Source organism: Metopolophium dirhodum, chromosome 1 (genome assembly GCF_019925205.1).
Source record: "Metopolophium dirhodum isolate CAU chromosome 1, ASM1992520v1, whole genome shotgun sequence".
In the NCBI taxonomy this organism is placed as follows: domain Eukaryota; kingdom Metazoa; phylum Arthropoda; class Insecta; order Hemiptera; family Aphididae; genus Metopolophium; species Metopolophium dirhodum.
Window position 1 is genome coordinate 13371595 of NC_083560.1, and position 24066 is coordinate 13395660.

Consider the following 24066-nt stretch of genomic DNA (forward strand, 5'->3'; position numbering starts at 1 on the left):
ATACTGTATAATGAGTGCATTGAAACTCTAGAGCACTAAGCCGATCTCAATTTGTTAACATTTAGATTAACAAAAAACATTTTTTTTTTTCGTATTCTAAAAAAAAAATTATGTGTTAGCTACCCTTTACCTATCTATAGCCTATATGTGTTGAAAAATCAAGCTATATACACCCTCCAAGTTTCAAGTAATAATCTATTGAAATTACTTTTATTGAACATAGTAATTTTTTGAGGCTATTAATATTTGATAAACCAACATCCAATTTTAGTTGCACCTATAACCCAGTTTCGCCCGCCAAAAAATGAAAAAATATATAATTTAGATTATATAAGTGTATATTGGTTTTGGAGTACCTACCTTGGTACATTAGTTCACAGATAAATTTGGGAGCTTTGTGAAGGAAATCGACCAAGATGGACAATTCATTTGCGGTGGATTGGGTATAGCACTTGGTATAAATCGAACCTAGTTCAAACTACTCTCTAAACTTTCCAAATATCTCCAAGAACAATTTGAAATTTTCACAAAATTGGTCAAATAGTTTTTGAGAACCTATATATTAGCTACAAATATACATCCAACTCTAATATTTGTTTTAAGATATATTTTCTTTATTCAAAACTATAAGCGTGCGACGATTTGATGGATCCTTTTACCTCATCTGCCAGAGTAACTAATGGTAAGCATAATTTAAAACAGTGGCGTATTAACGGTGGGGGGGTTGATCACTCCTTGGCCTTTTTTTTTGTAAAGTTAAGTTTTCTAATTTTCTGTATTTAACAATAAGATATTACTATTACAGTTTTAAGTGGTTCAAACAAACTTTTTTATATTTTTTTGCCTGTCATCACCTTTTGGAACAGTAAAAGTTCTTAGATTTTCTTCAACAGTATATTTTCTGATAGGAAAGTGAATTTATTTGGTACTTTGGGAGGTGAAAAAAGTGCCGTGAAAAACAAAAGAAAAATTAAGGAAAAACAGGAATTTTTACGCAAAATTTGTTTTTGAGAAAATCGATTTTGGTTTTGTGTGCAACTCTAAAGCAAACGACCGTAGGTACATGCAATTTTGACTGAATGTTTATATTAGCATTTTCTATACACCATAACATTTTCCAAATATTATGACTTATTTTGAGCTGTTTACGGACATTTTCAGTTTCCATTTTTTTTAGTTTTTTTTTCTTTAAATATCAATCAAATTTTATCTGGTGGGTAAAAAATCTTGAAAATTTAATAGAAGTCTCCTAGGTTATTGTTTTAAAGGCAGATGCAAAAAATTAAAAATCCTTAGTCACAGTTTTTATTTATAAGCATTTAAAGTTTAAATCTTGACAAAATACGGACAAATCACGAAAAGTAGCAAATTATTTTGAGTTGGGAATTTATAAAAATTATTCTTTTTACATCTAAGATTTGAAAATGTAATACAAGAATATACATAAGTTTTTGTCTACCTTTATCAAAAAAAAAAAAAAATGACTACATGAACGTCAAATCGAATTTTTATGAGTGAAATTTATATTTTTATAACATTTGATATTCACTCGATATTTCATGTAACGATTTTCTTATTTTGTTGTAATTAAAAACTTATGACTGTAGATACTTGAAAATACTAGGACTTTTTTTGAGCTGTTAACGTATATTGTCGGTTTTCAATTATTTTAGTTTTCTTTTCTATTAATAATAATACAATTTTATTTGTTGGGTAAAAAAGCGTAATATAAGGCTCCTGATATATCGTTCTAATAGCAGTTGAAAAAAATTAAAAATACATAGGCACAATTTTTTTACAAGCATTGAAAGTTTAAATTTTAACAAAATTTATCAAATTTATAATTTAATAATTATTTTGTAGTTAAAAATTTATAAAATGTTCAACTTTTGTAGCTAAGGATTGAAAATTTAAAACAAAGGTTCCACATAAATAGGTTATATATAAATTACTTTATTCACAATAATATCATCAAATATACTTGGTAATATCATAGGCTGACTGACTGTTTTCGCTCAGAATCGTTTTTCTTATACAATGATAGTATATCATTGAATTCAAATTTAACACCATTTATTGCAGTGACCCACACATAACCTACTGTACAGCAGAGCGACTCCCACCTTCTCACCTTTTTTTTCTAATTATTTTTTCTAGAACTAATAGCAACCATTTATAAACAAAATACCTGTTTGAGCACCTCTCCGGGCTGAACCAACTGGGTATAATTGTGATTCTAAACCATTGAGGGACTCACTCAAAAACACACAAAAAATGTCCAGTGGCTTAGGAGGAGATCAATGACATACCGATAAAAATGTATTTTTATATATATTATATATAGACATAGATTGTTATTATTTTCGGCCACCCAATTAATCTTACCAAGGAAAATTATTATACATTAAAACCAGGGAATGTCACGGGGAATGACTTGACTGATTTATTAGTAAAACCCGTATTAAAATAAGTAGAAGTTTTTTCGAGATATGATCGTACATACAAAAAAGGAGGCTCTATTTTATAATATATCTATAAAGAATATATTATATTAATTGTATTAATATTAAATTATTTTTATATTATTTTGTATATTGCACATTATAGTAGGAATATGGTATATGAAATCTCTAATCTAACCCCAAAAACTAGGAGTCCCTGTGAATTGCACACCTCACACTCCCGATAATTGCGCCACTATAATTTAATAATTTAATATTTATTATTTTATAATGTTGATGTAGTAGGTATAACCAAGGTGGTATAACATATAAAACCTTAATTACATTATGGACGATTTGAATTCAACTAGACAAAATTTTCCTTTTTATTTAATTAAACAGAAACCGGTCTTAGAAATTTGTATTTGTCAAATGTGCAATGTGATTCTACTTAGGGCCGGTTTAATTGTTTTGTGGTAGGTACTTATTTCAAATGTGTCAATTTAATTTTAAACATTTAAATTTTCAACTTTAAAGTCGTACATAGTTTAGCTCGTAAATTATTTAGATTTCAATCCACTGAATTAATTTCATTTATTGTATTTTGAAAATAATATATATTGATAAATGAAATATTGAAAACCATGATTTTAAGTTGCAGTATGGTTGTATTAAACACGTCATATGAATCAAAGAAATTGCAGTTGTGTAACACAGTTTGTATTTTGTATGTTATCGTGTTTTCTACATAATAGGTATCTACAGAACAATAGCAACAATCCAACAACAAATATTGAATTAAAATAATATATATTATAAACGACCAAATTGTTTGTATGAAATGTTTATTTAGTTTTTCAATAGTCCATATTATATCATACTGCGTCTTCGTAATACCTATTCAGAACACAATCATATCATATTCTTTGCACAATAAAGTTTATGCTCGTTCAGTGTAGTGATCTGAACAATAACAACCATGATTTCTTATAAAGTTTTTATGACATTAACTGTTATATTTATAATAAGCTCTAAAGCTGGTAATGTAGAAGGTAATAATTAATATTATATTTGTATTTATATTTAAATATAAAATTGATATTAAGTAGGACACATATTTTCAATATTATAATATAATTTTACACCTAGGTATGTGATTATCAACAAAATAACCATTTATTAATGTTGATATCAACCTATTTAATGTAAAATAAATGTATCAAAAACAAAATGTGAATACAAAGTTTACTGAACTTGAATACTTAGTCGGAATGTAAAAGATAAAATGTATATTTTTGTGTAAATTTAAAAGAGAACTTTAAGATTTACTTTAACATAAAATAATCGATTTTTCTATTATGGGAAAATGACGTTTTACTACACAATATTAATAATATTATTTCATTTTTTAATAAAATGTACGAATTTAATTGTATCTACTACATAACGTGCAATAGTTCCATTATTAATTGTATAGATACGTCTTAAATATTATATTTTGTTATTTTTTTTTCATATGAAAATGATGAAAATTGTTATTTTTTTAGACAGTGAAAGTAAGTATACTGATTTTATATGAGTGAAATAATTAATGACACAATTTATTCGTATAAAAATCACGGGGAATAGTAAGTTCCTACACGAGAGTAGCAGGTAAACAACTATATACATTAGTTCCTACACGGTAAAATATGATGATTAAAAAAAAAAATAAAAATCTTATAATGCAAAATTTTATATTTTATCAGGTTTATTTCTATAGTAATAAAATTTTAACATAATTGTATTTACACAATCGTAACCACAATTAGTAACAAAAATCCAAAATCAGTAAAAAATCCACTGAAAAAGAAGATTTCATCAATGAAAAATTCAAAGAATCAACTGCAATTCAGAAAGCAAGAGGAAATTACTGCATTATTACGTCCTGGGGTGATCCCTGAGTGGTGACAAATACTACTAAGTTTTCATCTCAGTATTTATATTAATTGATTAAAGGAGGAGAGTAGTATATGTTCTGCCCCCAGGCAAATACCATAAATCCCATTGTGTTTGGCCGTCCCTAACCTAACCATACCGTGTCCCCCCTCTATGCGGCAGGTGGTCATACCACAAGCCCTCCCACATCGTGAGTGTCCATACCCCTCCTCAGGGGCGGATTTTGGGTATTTTGATAGGAGGGGGGGGGGCACATATAAATTGTATAATGATTCTTCAATCATGATTAATAACAAATATTCTTATTTTTTAACAAAATTGGTAATATATTTGATATAGGTTATTTTGATCACATAATATCACACACCAAAATGTTGTCTTATTGTAGATAACACATTTTTAAGATTGTTGATCATTTCTATAGATTGTGTATAGTCAATATTAATACTTTGTAACTGAATTGAAAGTGGAAGTGTTATGGCTAAAAATCTCGTTATTATTTTTAAGGAAATTAAAAATTTTAATTTACAAATAGCTGCAGATAGAGATTGTGCATTGATTCCTGTATGGTTGCTAAGGCTTAATTCGTCTAATGTAACTATTATAGCTGGTTATATTTCCAAAAAATGTAAAATTCCATCATGTCTTTGGACCCAACGTGTTTTACACAGCGTTATAGCTTTTACTGCTTTTTAGAGTAGAAAAAGTTCTGTAATTTTTTTACTCAAAAGTTGAGTTCTTAAAGCAGATTCCTTTATGAAGTTAGAAATATTTGTCATTATTCCGACTGTGTTGCGAATTGAAGGTACCGTGCTTGCTTTACTGAACACTAAATGTAATCTGTGGTTGGCACAGTGAGTATAAAATGCAAGAGTCTGTAAACCTGCAATTCGAGATTGTATTCCTTTAAACGCATTCATATTCGTGGCATCATCATATCCTTGTCCTCGAAGCAGAACTAGATGTAAATTTTTTTCTTTTAATATTTGTGTAATGGTGAGAGTTAAATATTCACCAGTTACATATTCAGCCTTTGATCTCCATCGTTAATATAGAATTCTAATAAAGCCTTGAAATTTTCTTAATGATTTTTAATATCGTCATTAACATAATATCTAGAACCATCATCTCTATGCCCACGTAAGGATATATTTTGTAGGCTATAAAATATTATGGTTTCAATAATAGAGACATACTGTCATTTACGTGTTACGTGTACCGTTTAGTGCTGTGTTATAATTGTGTAGTATATTTTATGCGTGTTGTTCTTTAAATGGAAAATACATTTATTAATCTTTTAAGTAATATTTTAGAGTTTGAAAAACCTAACAGTACATATTTCAGTAAATTTAAATATGATGAACTTATATTGCATTTAAAAGAACTAAAATCAAAAAAAACCAAAATGAATAATGGGCCGCTCCCAGGGCTCCTATATAGTCCTATCCCCTCTCTTACTAGATTCCTGGCGGACTGTGTCGGTGGTTCTCGCAGTCCGTGGGGCCTTCCATAATTAGATGGTTGACTATTTCGTAGTGCGAACACTGACCTATGACTCAGGGTTGCAGATGTGCCTTTGGTCGATGCGGGGTTTCGTTGTAATAACTGCGTATACCCACGGCCGTGTTGTCACAGTACCAAGATCTAATTCATAGAATCTATTGCGCGTCGCGGAGTTCCCACAGATATTCTCACCAGCTCGGATTCTATCAACTGGCCGTTGGTGGATGCTGAATCTGTTGCTAACAATTATAATGTTGCTCTCCCAGGGTCTTGTGCACTACGCTGACATCATCCCAACTATCTATGTGTTATCCTAGTTATTTGTTGTTATTAATTGAAATTACTTGTGAAACTAGTAGTGAAATATTGTAAATGTTGTAAATAGGTTTTTCGTAACTTATACGATTTAGTATAAGTGTATAATACTATAATAGGTATAATATATCATTCTAGGCGGCGCGGCGGTACGATAAGATTGTATGTAATCTGGTTATGTGGCGTTGCTCGTCACAATTACATACTATTTTTATCTTAAATTTAGATAAAACTATTCTTGTGAATGGTTTGTTTGATATTTGTATTCCAATATTTAGTCAGTCACTTGCTTTCAAAGAGACCGTGTCACACACACAACGTATTTGTAATTGTTGTATCCATCGGCAAGCTCTTGCATCGAAACCTCTTCCTGCAGATTTGAAGGACGTTCTGGACGATTCTTGTAAAGTGGTCAATTTCATCAAGTCTCGCCACACGAACTCCAGAATATTTTCATTATTGTGTGAAGACATGGGAAGTCTTCACAAAACCCTCCTTCTTCATACTGAGGTTCGATGGTTATCACGAGGTAAAGTCCTTACTCGTTTGTTTGAACTTAGGCATGAAGTTCAAATGTTTTTTGAAGACCACCCTTTTCGACTGTCATCAAAATTTAACGACCATGAATGGCTTCAAAAACTAGCATACTTATCCGATGTTTTTTTGAAATTAAACAATCTAAATTTGACTCTTCAAAACAGTGCAGTGACAATATTCCAAGTTAATGACAAAATAGAATCTTTTGTTAAAAAGTTAGAGTTTTGGAAAACGTGTATTGAGAATAACCAACCAGAAATTTTTGAAGCACTGCATGATTTTCTCAGTGAAACTGATATGAACTTATCACAAGGCATCAAACACCAAATTGTTCAACATTTGAATGAGCTTAAAACAGCTTTTGCAAAATACTTCCCTAAATGTGGAAAAGAAGACCACTGGATTATGTTCCCTTTCAGTGAAATTTATTTCAAATCTGCAGTTTTATCAGCCCGTGAAAAAGAAAAATTGATTGAACTGAAAACGGACTCTTCACTCCAAGCAGCATTTCTTGAAAAAAAATCACTGATCACCTTTTGGGCTAATGTGAAAGACGAATATCCTGAGCTTTCTTACAAAGCATTCAATGTTTTGCTACCGTTTACGAGCTCTGTATTAGTGGAAAGAGCCTTTTCGTCATACACATTTATTAAAAATAAGTACCGCAATAGACTCTCGGTGAGTTCAGACTTATGAGTTTATTTATCATCCGTGGAGCCAGATTTCAAAAAGTTAAGTGCTAGCAAACAAGCTCAAGGATCACATTAAAATTACATTTTTAACTCAATATTATTTTTATTATTTATTTTTATACATACAATGTATTGCGCATGTTGATCAAAATAAATCAAATTTTTCATTATTAAACTTATTTCGTAAATTCATATCTATCTTATGTAAAAATATATGACAAATTGGCATTTGGGGGTCCGTAAAGTAGTAGTGAGTGGTCAAGGGGTGCGTGAATGAAAAAAGGTTGAGAACCACTGTCCTAGTACATTAGATATTCGTATATTCTAACGATGTGTAGGAGCAGAGTAGAGGGGTCCCGTACGTAGCATATCCATATCCTGTCATCGCATATATGATTCATGGTTTGCATATATGGAGTGGTTTTTTATATTGAACATTTAAGATTCAAATATGTATTGTGTTACTCCTGGAACAATATGACAATTCAGCTGACATCCTTTTCTACCATAGTTGTGTATCTGCGTATTTGACAATTGCCAAATTGTTATTGTGTTCGCCCGCAGTACTGTTATGTATTATATCTTTTAATTAATGATCTATGCTGATTATCTTATATATGCTGTGAACAAACGGATATCATACGTTACACTAACAACGTTGTTACCATCATAGTTTTAGAGAGGGTGTAATGACTAATATTGTAAAAATGTTCGATTCAGCTGTAGAAAAGCGTAAATTATATGTTTACTTACGGCTGCAAGGATATAAGCTATAGAGCCTGAACATGACATTCATTCACTCAAATCATAAATTTGTGTTGAAACACGGCATCTTGACAACCTTCTTATTGCATGGGGAATGGGCGATTTTGAAACATGGCTATACCCAATAAAATGTACGACTGCTTATACATTTTGATTTCAAATTGTTTGATTTATCAAATAAATCAATCATAATAATATAGGAGCATTGTATATCATGTACTATAAGGTGTAATAATATATTTAATGCATTTTTTTTTTTAGAAGTTAAAAGTAAGTTTACTGATTTTGAAAGAGTGAAGTAAAATTCATAACGTAATTTATTTTCATGACGAAATTTTAACACAATTATAATTTATATTTAAAGAAGTTAATTGTTTCTTATTTAATCCCAAGATTTCATCATAATGATTTGAAAAACGCCAACCTATCTAATTCCATACGTCGTGTAACCTATCAGATATCCGTTTCATTATTCATGCGTTGCCCGTGCCGTAGCCAGACTGCATGACCTGTAAATGATCATGTCTCGGGTGACCGTACTGTGGCGTGCCATGCCGACAGTGCTCATAACACTATTAGTCTGGTTATTCCGTGGTATAACGTAGCACACCATAACACCTACTAGTGGTACAATCACTCTCGGCAAAGCACGTCACCGTATCATCCACGATGATAATCTACACACACATATTATGATGTGTGTAAGTTCTACAAGACTTTGCATCAATAAAAATCGATAATTTTCTATCGTTATGCTAACAACGTCGTTACCATCATAGTTTTAAAGAGGGTTTAATGACTAATATTATAAAAATGTTCGATTCAGCTGTAGATCAAGCGTATATTATGTATATTAGCGTATATTAGCGTATATATGTTTACTTACGGCTGGAAGGATATAAGCTGTAGAGCCTAAACATGACATTCATTCACTCAAATCTTAAAAATGTGGTAAACCTTGCCTTTTGACAACCCTCTTACTGCACGGTGAAATGAAAATTTTGAAACATAGGTATAAACTCTATACCCAATAAAATTAACGACTGTTTATACTTAATTTTATCTTTATTTAAAGAACTTAATTGTTTCTTATTTAATCCCAAAATGTCATCATAATGGTTTTAATTAGCATGCGTCATCTTATATCAAGGTATGGTCCTATTGTCTGTAACCCAACCAAAGTTTGTAATACGTCTTTGTTATTCGTAAGTCAATTTTTAAATAGGTAGGTACACAATAGCCATAAAATTCATCATAATGAAAGTCTTAGATATTTGCAAAACAAAAATTATTAATCAACTTTAACTATCTATAATATTGACGGGTAAAATATTATAAGACATGATATCATGTAATACATAGTATATATATATATATTATATAGTATATACCCGGGACTGGATAGTCTCGGCCCTTTGAGAAATATTTTTCTACCGGCCCATATTCACCGAACATTATTATTAAGAAATAATGATTACCGTATCAGTAGTTACCTATCACATTTGTTGACAGTATTCTATAATAAATAAAATAGCAACATCATAACAACATTATAAAGAGATATTATCAAATCGCAGTGTCACAGGTCGACTCGGCGAAAAATTATCGAGAAAACAAAACAAAATATTTTTATTCATAAAAATTCACTTATTTTTTTACCCGGGCACGGTCCTATATAGCAGTAAAAAAAATCGTTATATGGCATTGCGGCTATATAGTATTTTCTCCTACCAGCCCAAAATGTTAGTGGACCCTCGAGATGTTCTTGAATGCTCGACTGGCCTATCTAGCCTTCTCAGTGACATTCATCATATTCAAATGTCATTATATTTATTTAATTCAGTTTTATTTGTATATCTAGATTGCCAAGGTAAGGGAATTCATATTAATGTAATATATAATTCGTTTTATAATTTATTTATGCACTGTAATCATGATAATATAGCACAATTAGGCCTAACTATCTTTATTATTTAAATTTTTAATGTGAAACAAACTTCATAGGTATTAATTTTATTTTAAAAAATCCAATAACGTATTGGTTCTTTTAAGGACACCACGATGATTACACTATTTTTTTAGATGTATATATAATTTTAAAATGCTAATGTGTATATATGTACAAAATAAAAATAATTATGAAGGAGATTTACATATATAATACCAGATAGTTAAGGTAAGTTGGGAAGTATCGACATTGGCAAGTGATACCTAACAGTCTTGTAATTGGTTTGTTAACTAAATAATTAGAGGTATAGAGAGGAACATAGAAAGAAACAGAGTGTCGAAAATGACGTTGAGGGACTTTAAATTGAATTAAATTAAGACAGAATCGTAAATCATTTTTCCCAGATAATAGCTCGTTTGAGAATTTAAGTCCATCCGAGTGTTTCCGTTTTGCAAGTGTTTCAATGTTAACTGTCAAGTGCGTCAGAGAAGGGCTTATGGTTATTAGGTGGATGTTGAATATGGATCAAACCATCAAAGTTAAGGAATTTTCAATGGACCGTTTCAATTTGTCGAGAGTGACCAGAGGTATGTGAATCCTACAAAACAGCGCCGTATTCTAGAATTGGTTGTAGGGTTTTTAAAAATAAACAAAGTTTAAAATCCTGGGATCGACTTTTTATAGATCCAAGTATTCTGTAGGCTTTACAGCATATCATATCAATATGAGGTACGTGGATAAGGCAATTATTGAACTTAAAACCCAAGTAAACAATAAAATCAACACGTGAGATAATTCAGGATAATTCATAGGGTCATTTTATAGAAGAACTCTTTCTGGCGAATGACATTGTATGAAATTTTTAAGCGTCAGGCCTAATGACTGCGATCACTCACCAAAATTATCAAGGTCACTTTGTAACCTATGACAATCTTCTAGAGCAAGGGTCCCCAACCATTTTTACGCCACGCCGGGCCAACATTTTTATGTATGACTATTATAAACTGTTATGAATAACATCAAAAGAAAAAAGTTGGATGAGTGGATGTCGCTCTGCTGTATAGTAGGTTACAAGTGGGTCACTGTAATGGATAGTGTTAAATTTGAATTCAATGATATAATATCATTGTATAAAAAAAACGATTCTGAGCGAAAACGGTCAGTCAGCCTATGATATTACCAAGTATATTTAATGATATTATTGTAAATAAAGTAATTTATATATAACCTTTTTACGTGGAGCCTTGTTTTAAATTTTCAATCCTTAGCCATAAAAGTTAAACATTTTATACATTTTTAACCACAAAATACTTAATAAATTATAAAATTGATAAATGTTGTCAACATTTGAACTTTAAATGCTTATAAAAAAAAGTTGTGCCTATGTATTTTTAATGTTTTTCAACTGCTATTAGAACGATATATCAGGAGCCTCATATTTAATGTTCAAACTTTTTAACCCAACAAATAAAATTTTATTGATATTTATAGAAAAAAAAAAATGAAAAAATTGAAAACTGACAATGTCCGTTAACAGCTCAAAAAGAGTCAAAATATTTTCAAAATTGTATGGTGTATAGAAAATGCTAATATAAACATTCAGTGAAATTTTCAAGTATCTACAGTCATTCGTTTTTTAATTACAATAAAATAAGGAAATTGTTACATGAGAAATCAAGTGAATATCAAATGTTGTAAAAATATAAATTTCAGACGGTCATAAAAATTTAATTTAAGTTTCTTGTAGACATTTTTTTTTTGATAAAGGTAGACAAACTTATGAGTAATCTTATATTACATTTTCAAATCTTAGATTTAAAAAGAAAAATTTTTATGAATTCTCAATTCAAAATAATTTGCTAATTTTCGAGATTTTTCAGTATTTTGTCAAAATTTGAACTTTAAATGCTTATAAATAAAAACTGTGACTAAGAATTTTTAATTTTTTTCATCTGCCTTTGAAACAATAACCTAGGAGCTTTCAATTAAATTTTCAAGCTGTTTTACTCAACAGATAAAATTTTATTGATATTTATAAAAAAAAAACTAAAATAATCAAAAACTGATAATGTCCGTAAACAATTCAAAAAGAGTCAAAATATTTTATGACTATTATAAACTGTTATGAATAACATCAAAAGAAAAAATAATAAATTAAAAACAATGAAAACTAAAATAGAAAAATATATTAAATATTAATAAGCTTAGCGTGCTGGTGAAAAATTTACGGGCCGTAGGTTGGAGACCCCGGTTCTAGAGTGTTGATTTGCATAAAAATCTTCATATCATCAGAAAAACAGAGCAGTAGGCTATAAGACAAAACCTTAGACGCACTGTTGACAAATAAGAGAAATAATATTGGAGATAAGTGACCTCCTTGTGGAACACCAGAATGGGTCAAGAAAACATCAGAATAAACATCCAATACATTGACTCTAGAATATGTGTACCCAAGAAATTACCTAAATCATGATACAAGAGTCTCACCAAATCCTGACGCAATGAGTATTTTTATTAGTGTATCGTGGTTTACTAAATCGAATGCTTTTTTGAAGTCAATAAATACTATGTCTAGTTGAGCATTAATTTTGAACGCATTTAAAACGGATAATGTGAAAACAAGATTGCACGAGACAGTAGATCATCCTGGACGAAGACCATGTCGTTCTTTCATTGAAATTCTATTTATGGAAGTTTGTATATATTTTACAATAAGAGTCTTAAATAATTTTGAAGTATGGGATTGTATGGAAATGGGTCGATTAGTTTAAAACGTTAGTTAGACTACCGGGTTTTGGAATTGGGGGTAACGGACTTCAGTTTACAGAATGTTGAAAAAGTACCTTCATCCAGCGATCGCCTAAAGAGTGTAAATAGAGGATACGCAATAATCCATCAAATATAAGATTTCTCCAGGAATTCCGTCTGGACCTACTGACTAATTTTCTTTTAGAAGGGATAATCCCTAAAAGACATCCTCAATGGAAAAATATACATTATTGGGTAAGTAAAAAGTAGGGATATCACATAGCTTACTGTCAACATTTACATTATCTGTTGAATAGACTGATGAATATAGAGTCGCAAAAATATTTGCAACTACTTATTTATCCGATGATACTTCACCATCATAATATGACATTTCCTTAGGCATGGCACTACATTTTCGGTTTTTATTAATATATTTCCAGAAATCATAAGATTTTTTAAAAAAAAAATTTTCTACAAGATAATTAAATTCGTTTAAACATGCTTTTGGTATAAATTCAAACCGATCTTGAAGGACAGAAAATTTAGTATAGTTGACAGCATTAGCATTTAATTTGTATTCAGTATGTGTGCTTTTTTTTTTGTAAGGATATCCTTTAATTCATTATTATACCATTGGGGATAAATCGATGCTCGAAATTGGAATTTTGACACAAAATTTAAAATAGATTGATTGAATCATATATATATAATTATATCACAGGTTTTCATTTGAACCATCTTTAAGGTTCTGGATGGAATGATACATGTATTAATTTTACAATTATACTTGTGTTTCTTCTTTTGTATATTTTCGTTGTCCGTCGGTCATAACAAAATTAAAAATTCCAAGTACCTACCTACATATTTTTAGTCATGAGTGAGTAACAAAAAAAAAAAATTAACATAACTATACTACAAGTTTTTGACAAAATTAATAACTATTCATAATTTGTTTATAATTGAAAAATTGTATTTGTCAGCTTTGTTATCAAAATTGGGGTGTTTGGGTATGTACATATATATTTTAATGTTATGTATTATGATAACGAAAACTTATGTTGTGATTTTTAATAATAATGTGTTGTCAATTAAAGATTATTCCAACTTTTTTTATATATAATTTGGATAAAATAAGAAAACTCTTTTATAATGATTGGTATTACATTTGGTCAATAAGCATCAAGTATAACATCAAGTAACAATACATTTATGATATTTTATATGTACCTACCAATAGATAGTTCTGGATTCTTTAACTGCTGTATTATATGTCAATATAGTAAGTAATTTAAAGTGATAATTATCTATTAATTACAATTTTTAAAGTTTGTAAATAATTTTTATATGGGTTAGTTGTGTACAACAAAATTATATTATACGTTTCAAAGCATTCTTAAGAAAACTGAAAGATGTTTCAGTCATTTTATTTTGTTTCTGAATATGATTCACTTCCTGCAGAATTCTCCACATAATTCTTTTAGTTTTTCTCTGATCATTTATTCAAATCTTAAAACAATCTTTGTGCATCGTTCTTCAGCACACCGATTTTTATCAAGATCTTCTTTTCGAAAACTCTCATGATTCATATCATCTGGTTTTGTGATTAATGGGTGATGAAATGGTAAAAGTTCCACAAGTTCTAAAAAAAAACTTTGTAAAGAATTGTCTTTAAAATAACTACTTTTCCATTTTTCAACCACACTATTGTTAATTACAGGAGTGTGTGGGTGTAGCGCAGTTTTTGCGGATAGGTTTGTTTGCGGGGCTAGTGTAGTATATGAGTAAGGGGTAATTATGTGGGTGACCTAGAATTGGCTTTTTCATACTAGTAATAGTACACGTAATCCTTCGTATCATCCGCTGACATGAGTCTATCCAATTACACTTATTTGTAAAAATAGTATACATCAAATATATCACAAGTTTGTACATTTTTATCGATTAAGCATGTATTAGTTATGGGTAACTTTAAGAAATGGTTCTTCAAGGATGGATGTGAGCTTGGATTTTAGAGCACTGATCAATAATCATGTATGTATGAAAAAGTAGGTTTTAAAAACACCAATATGGCTCATTTTGCTTCTAAGTCCAAGTAGTTGTAATTTGGTGTAATACAATGATGATCCGTATTATTTTAGTTCGTAGAATCGGGATCCAAAGTATACGAACATTCCCACCCATATACATCAAAAACCACTATTGTATAGCAATAGAATCGTTATATTTATCGTCAATGCTACTGTATCGCTGTATACACTTGTAATAATTTTAGTTGTCAAATGTAATATATTAATCATCAGGGCTAGGATTTGTATTCAATAAAAAATGGTAAAATATGCATTTTATTTACCAAAATATGCAAAAATATGCATTTAAAGAAAATACTTTCTTTAGATATTACTATTATTATTATTATAACCAAACATTGATAAGATGATAAAGTGATAAAATTGTAAAATTGATAATAATAATATATAAGGATGTCTTTAGAATTGTTAACCAAGCAAATTGATTTTAATATTGTGTTTCAAATTGTTAATAATAATTAAGAGTAACAATAGTAACATAAATTGTTGTTTCTTTTGTTTTCACAGAGAAACCAAGTGTTTATTATCCGATGAAAAAACAATAACACCTTTATATTATGCATTTAAACTTTAATGAGATAAACACAAAAATATAATTACAAATAAAATTTTTATTCGTTGAAATACATCAGTGATAGGCTGTTTGTCTTAAGGGTCACGTTGCCAGTTATTCAAATTTTCCACAATTCTATAAAATTTGAAAATTAAATTTTATATTTTAGTTGCCACTTTAATTATAAGACTTTTACTCTAATCTACTACCCGATACCCATTTAGAGGGGTTGATAGGGTATATTATATCGAAAAAAATGACTTAACGGGAAGAACTCTCAAGCTTTGTAGAATTGTCGGGTTTTGATGATTTTTTTTTATCTGAAAGAAGAAAACTTCCTACAGCCCTAATCGATCTCTGATTTTGTATTTTATTTCAAATTATTGCATTAAACTATTTGTAAAAAAAATGCTTTTTATCTTGTATTTTTTTAGACATATTATAAAGTTTGAGAATAAATTATTGAAAAACAGAGATCAGATGCGGGCTGTAGAATATTTACCTCAAGAAATTAAAAAAAAAAATTAGGAAATTTGGTTGATTCTACAAGATGGTATCGTTATTCCCGCTGAATGTATTTTTGAGGACAAAATGGCATCGAAACCGGGCATGTTAATAATTATATAATGGAGAAAAAAAAATAATTTAGAAATAAAATTTGTAATTCACATTCATTACGTGTTTTACATGCTACGACCACATATTTTTCAAAACTTCGAAAATGAATGTCAAACTATTTAATCTTTTATAGCATACCTATTGTACCATAAGATTGTATTTATAAAAATAAAATTTATGTTTATATTTAAAACCAAGTCTTATGAAATATACTATAAAACATTCATTTTTCGCATTCTTATAATCGAAATATGCAATAATATTCATTTCATTCAATATATGCAATAATATACATTTCATCCAAAATATGCAAATACATGCAAAATAAAAATACCACCATTTACCTCATCATGAGGTGATTCGTGGACATAACTGACAAAATCAATAATCAGAAGTCGCAAAAAAACATGCTGTTACATATAAATCTTAGCCCTGTTAATAATATATAAAATCACAAGTCTACAATGTATTCAAAAGTAAAACTAGTTTATGACATTTAATATCTATGTACATTCCTCTATAGTTATGTATTCATAAATGATAAAATCGTAGATCCCATAGGTGGTATAACCAGAGTTAGTTACCGTCATGAACTGAGATAATATGGACTGTAAACAGCACTCGTATCAGTGGCCCAGTTTGCGTACGGAAAATCCGTTTATGGGGAAATTGGGAGGCTACAGTGCCAGTAACTTGTCTTATCCCGGCGTATAATTGCCATAGTTCTATTTATATATTTAATTTTTTATCTATGACCCTATATATAAACGTTTATGAAAATCGTTTACAAAATTATAATTATAATAATTCTGCAACAGGATCAGAGTGATCCGTCAATTTCCTCTTCCATATAAAATCCGTACGAAAACCGAATCGGCACCCCCCACACCGACCAACCACGTCGTTTCTACTCCATATTATCTTAGTTCATGGTTACCGTAAAATGTCTATAATATAATAATATGATAATAATATTATATTTTATAACAAGTTTATATTTCATGAATTTGTTGTCAATCATCACTTGGATGGATAATTATCATGAAAAATGTACTATACCAGAAGATTTAAATGAATTTAAGAACATTTTGGAAAAAGATGAAATTGCATTTGTAGGTGAGTATTTGCCATTATTATACTAAATTACCACCGTATTATAGTTTCCGATTTTAAAATAAACACACATTTCTGATAAAGGAAACAAACATGGATGATGCTACTGCAACTGTTGCAATTTTCTTTTAATCAACTTTTGTTTTTGCGTCCAACGCACTGTTTATTATTTACAGGTTACTCTTCGACCCTATTTTCATACATAACAAAGGTGGTGCGCGAACATTTAGATTTAAAACAGCAGATAAACGATAGGAGAAAAGCTTCTAACGCTCCAACCTCCAAGCGTGGTTAACTAAGTGGCCACTGATGCACCCGTTTCTGGTGGTGAATTGTTGTGATGGTTTCGCAAAATAAAGCGTTTGTATTTTAAACCGTATTAGATATAGACACAATTATCTAATACAAATGTATTAGAATAATGTTACGAGTTTTAGAACACCTGTTTTTAAAGAAAACAAAAGGTTGCTATCATATTGCTAGCAGCCACTTTTCATTCTCCCGACTATATATGGCAAATGCGCTAATTTTAATCGTTGCTATGACGAAATCGTTAATATTTCGTGCGACAAAAAAGAAGCTTCGTTGAGTAACGTCCTGTATATCTTGTATCAATCGTCGTCCTAAAAAAAATACATGATGGCTGAATAGATATTAAACATATTATGCACCCCTGCGACATTAATTCAAAATCGTCAAGCCAACATAACGGAGAGAAAAACGACGTTTGTTCAGTATTACCGAAAAAATTAAAACAACTTCTCCATAAAATGTACAACTTGACTTATCCGAATTTTATTAGGTAGGTACCCTTATAACATTTTGTGCAACCAAAAATAACATACAGTACAACAACATATAATAATATGTATCAACATTTCAGCAATATTTTATTGGGACATGTAACATTTAATGTGAGTTGCATGCCGCAAGCGTGTACAAATAATATTACTGCAACACCTGCCATGTTATTTCTAATAACACAGAAACACCATATTATTTAGCACATCTTCAGCAAAAAAAAAAAATGCTGTTGCACATAAATCCTAGCCCTGCTTATAACTCATAAACTACTAGTCCTAAATTCAATTTTTATGAATCAGAATACTTAGAAAAATATTATGCTTTGGAATATGAAATTAAAACTCAATGTTGTCATTCAAAAAAGTAAAAACTTAAGAAACCATAAGGATAACAATATTTTAAAATAGAATTTTTTAAATAAAACGTAGTTTTTTTAACAACTTGACACTATGTAAATAAATATTTTCGAAAAAATTAATACTTTTTGAAATAATGAGTGTTTCATGATAAAAGATTTACCGAAATTAATAATTATTTTTGTCATAAATAGGTTATATTGAGGGAAAGCGTGAAATGACCGAAAAAGAAGGTATTTATCTAAGAAAATATAAATTAAAATAGGTAAATGTTTAAAAAGAAATCTATAACATTGAACAATACGTAACATACGTACATTTTACAAAGTATACCTACAGTATGATGAATTATTTCACAAAATAAATAAATGCATAAAAATTAATTATAATAATAATAACAATTAAATAATAGGTACACAGTTACATGTATTTCTTATGCAAAATATGCAAAATATTTATAATACAAAGAAGTTGTATTGTCAATTTATTTTAATGTTAAAGTTAAATTTTGTAATGGTAATTTATACCTATTGGTTTAGACAAAAATACTTTTTGTTTTTTTAATATTATATTACATAACTTCCGGAAGGGATATATTCCCTCTTTAATTAAATATTATATCTCCTGAAAATAATTCTTATCTTTAAAAGATCCATAATTTTCCAAACCTTCATGTATTTGTACAAACAGATGTATAAGTTATATGACGAGAATTCTGAAAACAGATTTGAATTTGTCGTCAAGTCATAATTCCCACAATTTTGATATTATCCCCCAAATTCCTAAAAATGTCATATTAAAAAAGAGTATTTAAAGATTTTTGTATTTAAAATTTCGGAGAAACCAAAATTCACCATAGCATCAATGTTTTGTAACTTCTGTTGCATAGTGGGACACGTATAGATAGGTTAGATAATAAATGTTATAAATATAAATTACAATTTATTTTTTATTTTAATTTCTAGTTTTATTAACTGAATTCTTCAATGATAACTTTAAGATGAAATCTAATAGTAAGTATTATTGTTCAATGCAATTGTTTTTATTATTATTTACATACATAATTTGTGGTTGTATGACACTTTGTACGGCCACCTGGAAAAAACTAAAACTGCGGACAGTTTGTACTATTTGAGGCAAGACTGGGCATTAACGAGTCAAAAAAATTAAATTAAGTTAAAAAGTTAATTTTATTTTAATTTTTTAACTTAACAAGTTACTTTTGGTTTTTTCATTAACTTAACTGTTAACTAACTACATATCTTTCTTGACTAACGTGATATTAACGAGTTAATTTTTCATTTTAAGAAGTAAGTTAAGTTAATTTATTTTGTTTTAATTTTATAATATTTCACTATTTCAGTCTATTTTGTTTTCATGTCAAAAAATATGTGTCATAAATTGTTTGAAGTTAAAAATATATATCATTCGAATATAACTTATATGGAAATTATGAATGAAGTATTAACACTATATCTTACAATTTAGTTTTGGGTTGGAAAAAAATTAAGTACGCTAGTGTTGTATAAACAAATCAACTTTTTTTAACTTGATAAAAAGTTAACAAAAAGTTTTTATTAACTTTTAACTTAACTGAGTTAACCTAAAGTTAAATTAACTTTTAACTTTTTGTTATTGATGCATATTAACTTAACTTAACTGAGTAAAAAAAAAATCATTAACTTGCCCAGCCTTGATTTTAGGTAGTAACAACAGTCAATAAGGCGGACAGTTTGTATTATTTCAGGTAGTAATAAAATGTATATGGTGGACAAATTGTTTGCCGTTCACAGACCAAAGTTATATTGAGTTGTACATAAATATTGTTGTATATGCATGCACGCGTATGTATGTATGTATATATGTACTATGTATATATATGTATGTATGTAATACATATATAGGGATAAATATGTTGACTCGGGGTAAGACGAGTGTGTGACCGATTCGGTTCTCACGATGGTCTACGTGACCGAAAGGGCTGGGTCAGCACATTCTTATAGGCCTGGACGGACCGTTGCGGTGGGCCTCGCCCGGCGGACGGCAGTCGTGTAAGGTCGAAACAGTGAGTAACACCCGTGTTACTGGTCAGAGCATCTTTTATAGTGTATTACAGAGCCTCATATAGTTTTAATCAGAACCTCTCTCAGTGTCAGTATTTATATAGATTCATTACATAAATTATATATACATTAATTATTTTGTGTTCAATTGAAATATTTAGTATTAATATCAACTTATAAAAGCATTATATACATTATTACAACAAGTGTCTAATTTCATAAATTGGTAATCTTAGTATACGTAATCTACGTGTTACTTATTTAACACCAATACCTACGGTTGAACGTCATTCGACGGTGGAGCACACTTCAATATCAATAAATAATATAAAATAATATAGAAATTCATATAAATACAATTTGATTTGTCGATTCTCTACTAATAATAGCTCGGCTTTTCATATGAGTTAGTGCAAGGTTTTTCAGCTTCAATATTGTATCACTCGGATCGTGGTTATGATTAGTACATTTTGTAAATAATATGTACTACCTATGACATAAACATCGAAAATTATATAAAATATATTCTGATGTTATTATATTATGAAAATAAAATGATTTATAACTTATAACTCACCGGTTCGTGACAGTTTGTAGTAACTTTACCCGTACAAGTCAGTTTTGAGCACTTCCAACGAATATTTGATAAATTTATTCTTAAAATGGTATACTCATATCCATGTTTGAAAATTTTTGGATTAAGTTTAGTAGTTTGGTTCATACTGTTTATTGTATGGGTTGCGTATGAAGTGTACTGTGTCGCCAAACTCATGTCTCATACTGATCGTCGATACTCGATCTAAAGTTTTGAGCAATTAAAAATTTTATCTTATCTTATAAAATATATTTCCCGGTTTATTTATATCGTACAAAGTGTCCGCGATCGATTTTCATCAATTTATTTTCACCGTACAAAGTGTCCGCGATCGATTTTTATCAATTTATTTTCACCGTACAAAATGTCGGCGGTGTGAAACTCAAACAATAGATGGTACAAAGTGTTCGTTTACCATATAGTTTGTAGTAGGCAGTAGGTACCTACCTATATTCACCACCTATGTATTTCATCACCCTACGTTTAAAATGCATTGCAATTAAGTACATGTAATGAGTGTAAAAAACAACCCTACTGAATACGTACAATAATTATTTTTTAACTTATTTACAGGCCGCCGAAATACCCCAAATGATTATTGTCATAAAAACAGTGAGTATAATCAATTAAATATAAAATCATAACATTGTAAAAAGTCCAATATAAGTACATATTAATAAATTTCATGTTAACCAACATATCATAGAATGGTATGATTTGATTTGGTATATATATAATAATATATATACTAGCTGACTCGGCAAATGTTGTTTTACCATATAAATTAGAATTAGAATTGGAATTACACGGGTGTATTTTTAATAACATTTTGTAGACATCTTTTAAGAATAAATCTAAAACTATAAAGCAGAGACCTGTGTGGCGATCCTTTGGCGATTTTTTGTACTAGCGTAAGAGACGGCCAATGAATAAATTCGATGGTCGGCCCCCCAGGTCTCTGCTTTGTAATATTATAAATAACAGAAAAAAAAAGTATTTTTACGAAGAACTTAGAGATAATAAGTTTGAAAATGTATAGAAAATGTTATCAGAAAAAAAAAGGTATATTTACGAAGAACTTTGTATTTATATTTAAAGATTAAAGATAAAAACTAATATTTTTTTTATCTATTAATATAAATAATCTAGTTTATGTATGAAGATATCAATTTCTTCAGATTTTTCATCTTTACCCTCTTTGAGGACTTCCTGCGTCTTCGCTCGGACCTTATTCGCGTTCTCCGCTAAATTTACAGGACGCGCGGCCGTCCTTTGTTCCCGGCGGGCCCGCCGCGGCGGAGATAACGTGCAAACAGAGTGCCGCCGTCGCGCGTGTTTATCGATAATTTTTTAGAAAAGTCGAGTTTTACTATATACAGGCATAAATACATGCGTCGAAAAGTTCGATTTTTTTTATTGATATATTTACATGTCTTTTTTGATTCAATAAACTATATCGTTTGCATTGAGTGTAGTTATATACTACGGCGAACGTCATTCGAGGTGACTGACCTGCTAGACACCCAAACAAATTCGTTGGCTATATGATTTGCATTGACTCCCGAAACTTTTTACATTTTTTTTCACGTAATTTATTACTTATTTTTGCTTTTTTGGTGACAGTAATGAACGCTGTCCGCGATCCGACGCAGTCGGATTGCATACCTTATGACGTGACCCGGCCGTCACACATTGTCCGCTATCCGACAAAGTCGGATTGCCTACCCGGATAGCTGAGGTGACTGACCTGCTAGACGCTAAAAAACCGTCGAACCGCGGTGGTCTTAACCTTATCACCAGACTTCTTTATCACACACCAACCGGCTCGAGACCGAAGACCAGACCAAAAGAACACTGCAGCTTCCGACGGTTAAAACTCTTCGCCAAGTCGGGGGGTTTGCGGGTCTCCCCCAGCGACGCTCGGAGAGCTAGTAATATATAAATACTAAATACTACAGAATATCTTCAATATTTTTTTTTTATTAATGGCATGACCTATTTTTGACTACAAATAATTTTTTTTTGTATTTTTTAATGAATTTCAGTGGTTGAATTTGTCTATTCTAAGTTAAAAAATGGCCGAGTCATAGTTATCTGATTTAAATGGATATTTTTATTATTACTATTATTATATTAATTATTATTTATTATATTATTTAATAATAATAAATACGTATTTTATAATCAATTATACCAACGCAAATAAAATAAAATCAGATTACTATAACTCGGCCCTTTTTTAACTTAGAAAAGAAATTCAACCACTAAAATTCATTAAATAATACAAAAAAAAATAATTTGTGTTCATAAATAAGTCATTCGATTAAAAAAAAAATTATTGTGCGCATTCGCAAAATTACTTGTCACAAAAATAGTCTAATTGTATAATAATGTTAATAAGTTAGTCAAAAAAGCAGAATTGAAATATATGAAGCCTGCACATAGTTGTTATTGAGTGTTTCCACTTATCGTGATCACACTGTATATCTAACATATAAAATTCTCGTGTCACATTGTTAGTGATTGAACTCGTCCGAAACGGCTCGAACGATTTTGATCAAATTTCCTGTGTATATTTTGTAGGTCTGCGAATACGTTTTAGGCTCATTTAAAAAGGGAATTGATCACCTCCCGGGTGGTGGCTGAGACACGATTGAGCATAAGACACCTTTTTTGCGACACGGTTGAGCCAAATTGTCGGCATATTAAAGGAAATCGGAATACAAAAGAAAACGTACACGATTGAGCATACAAAACTCTGCAACGTTGCTGTTTTCCATTTTAAGCTATATTATATAAAAATATTTATTTAAATAAGAACTCAAACAAGAATTTTGAGATTTACGATGGAAATTGTTGTTTATTAATGGTTGCATAGAAACAAATAGAAAATATTCAAATTAAAAAAAATAATAATAAATAAATATGGTTCTCATATTCTATAACCCATAGCAACCCATATTATTTTTTTTTTAATTCGAACAATA

General features: G+C 29.6%; 2 protein-coding genes across 2 annotated transcripts in view; both read left to right on the plus strand.

Moving 5' to 3' along the window:
- Positions 1–6374: 6374 nt before the first annotated feature.
- LOC132953831 (zinc finger BED domain-containing protein 5-like) lies at positions 6375–7430 on the plus strand. The gene has a single exon (XM_061026167.1). It carries the CDS (start codon positions 6375–6377, stop codon positions 7428–7430), a length of 1056 nt encoding a protein of 351 aa, XP_060882150.1.
- A 4511-nt stretch (positions 7431–11941) lies between these two features.
- The window catches only part of LOC132934426 (uncharacterized), a 31794-nt gene continuing 19669 nt past the window's right edge, over positions 11942–24066 (plus strand). Inside the window, exons 1-7 of the mRNA XM_061000724.1 lie at positions 11942–13142; positions 13871–13897; positions 14128–14169; positions 17211–17264; positions 18616–18654; positions 19387–19434; positions 21653–21691. Of these exons, the coding sequence (XP_060856707.1) occupies positions 13121–13142; positions 13871–13897; positions 14128–14169; positions 17211–17264; positions 18616–18654; positions 19387–19434; positions 21653–21691 (271 nt within the window). The 5' untranslated portion in view covers positions 11942–13120. The remainder of the gene's footprint in view (positions 13143–13870; positions 13898–14127; positions 14170–17210; positions 17265–18615; positions 18655–19386; positions 19435–21652; positions 21692–24066) is intronic.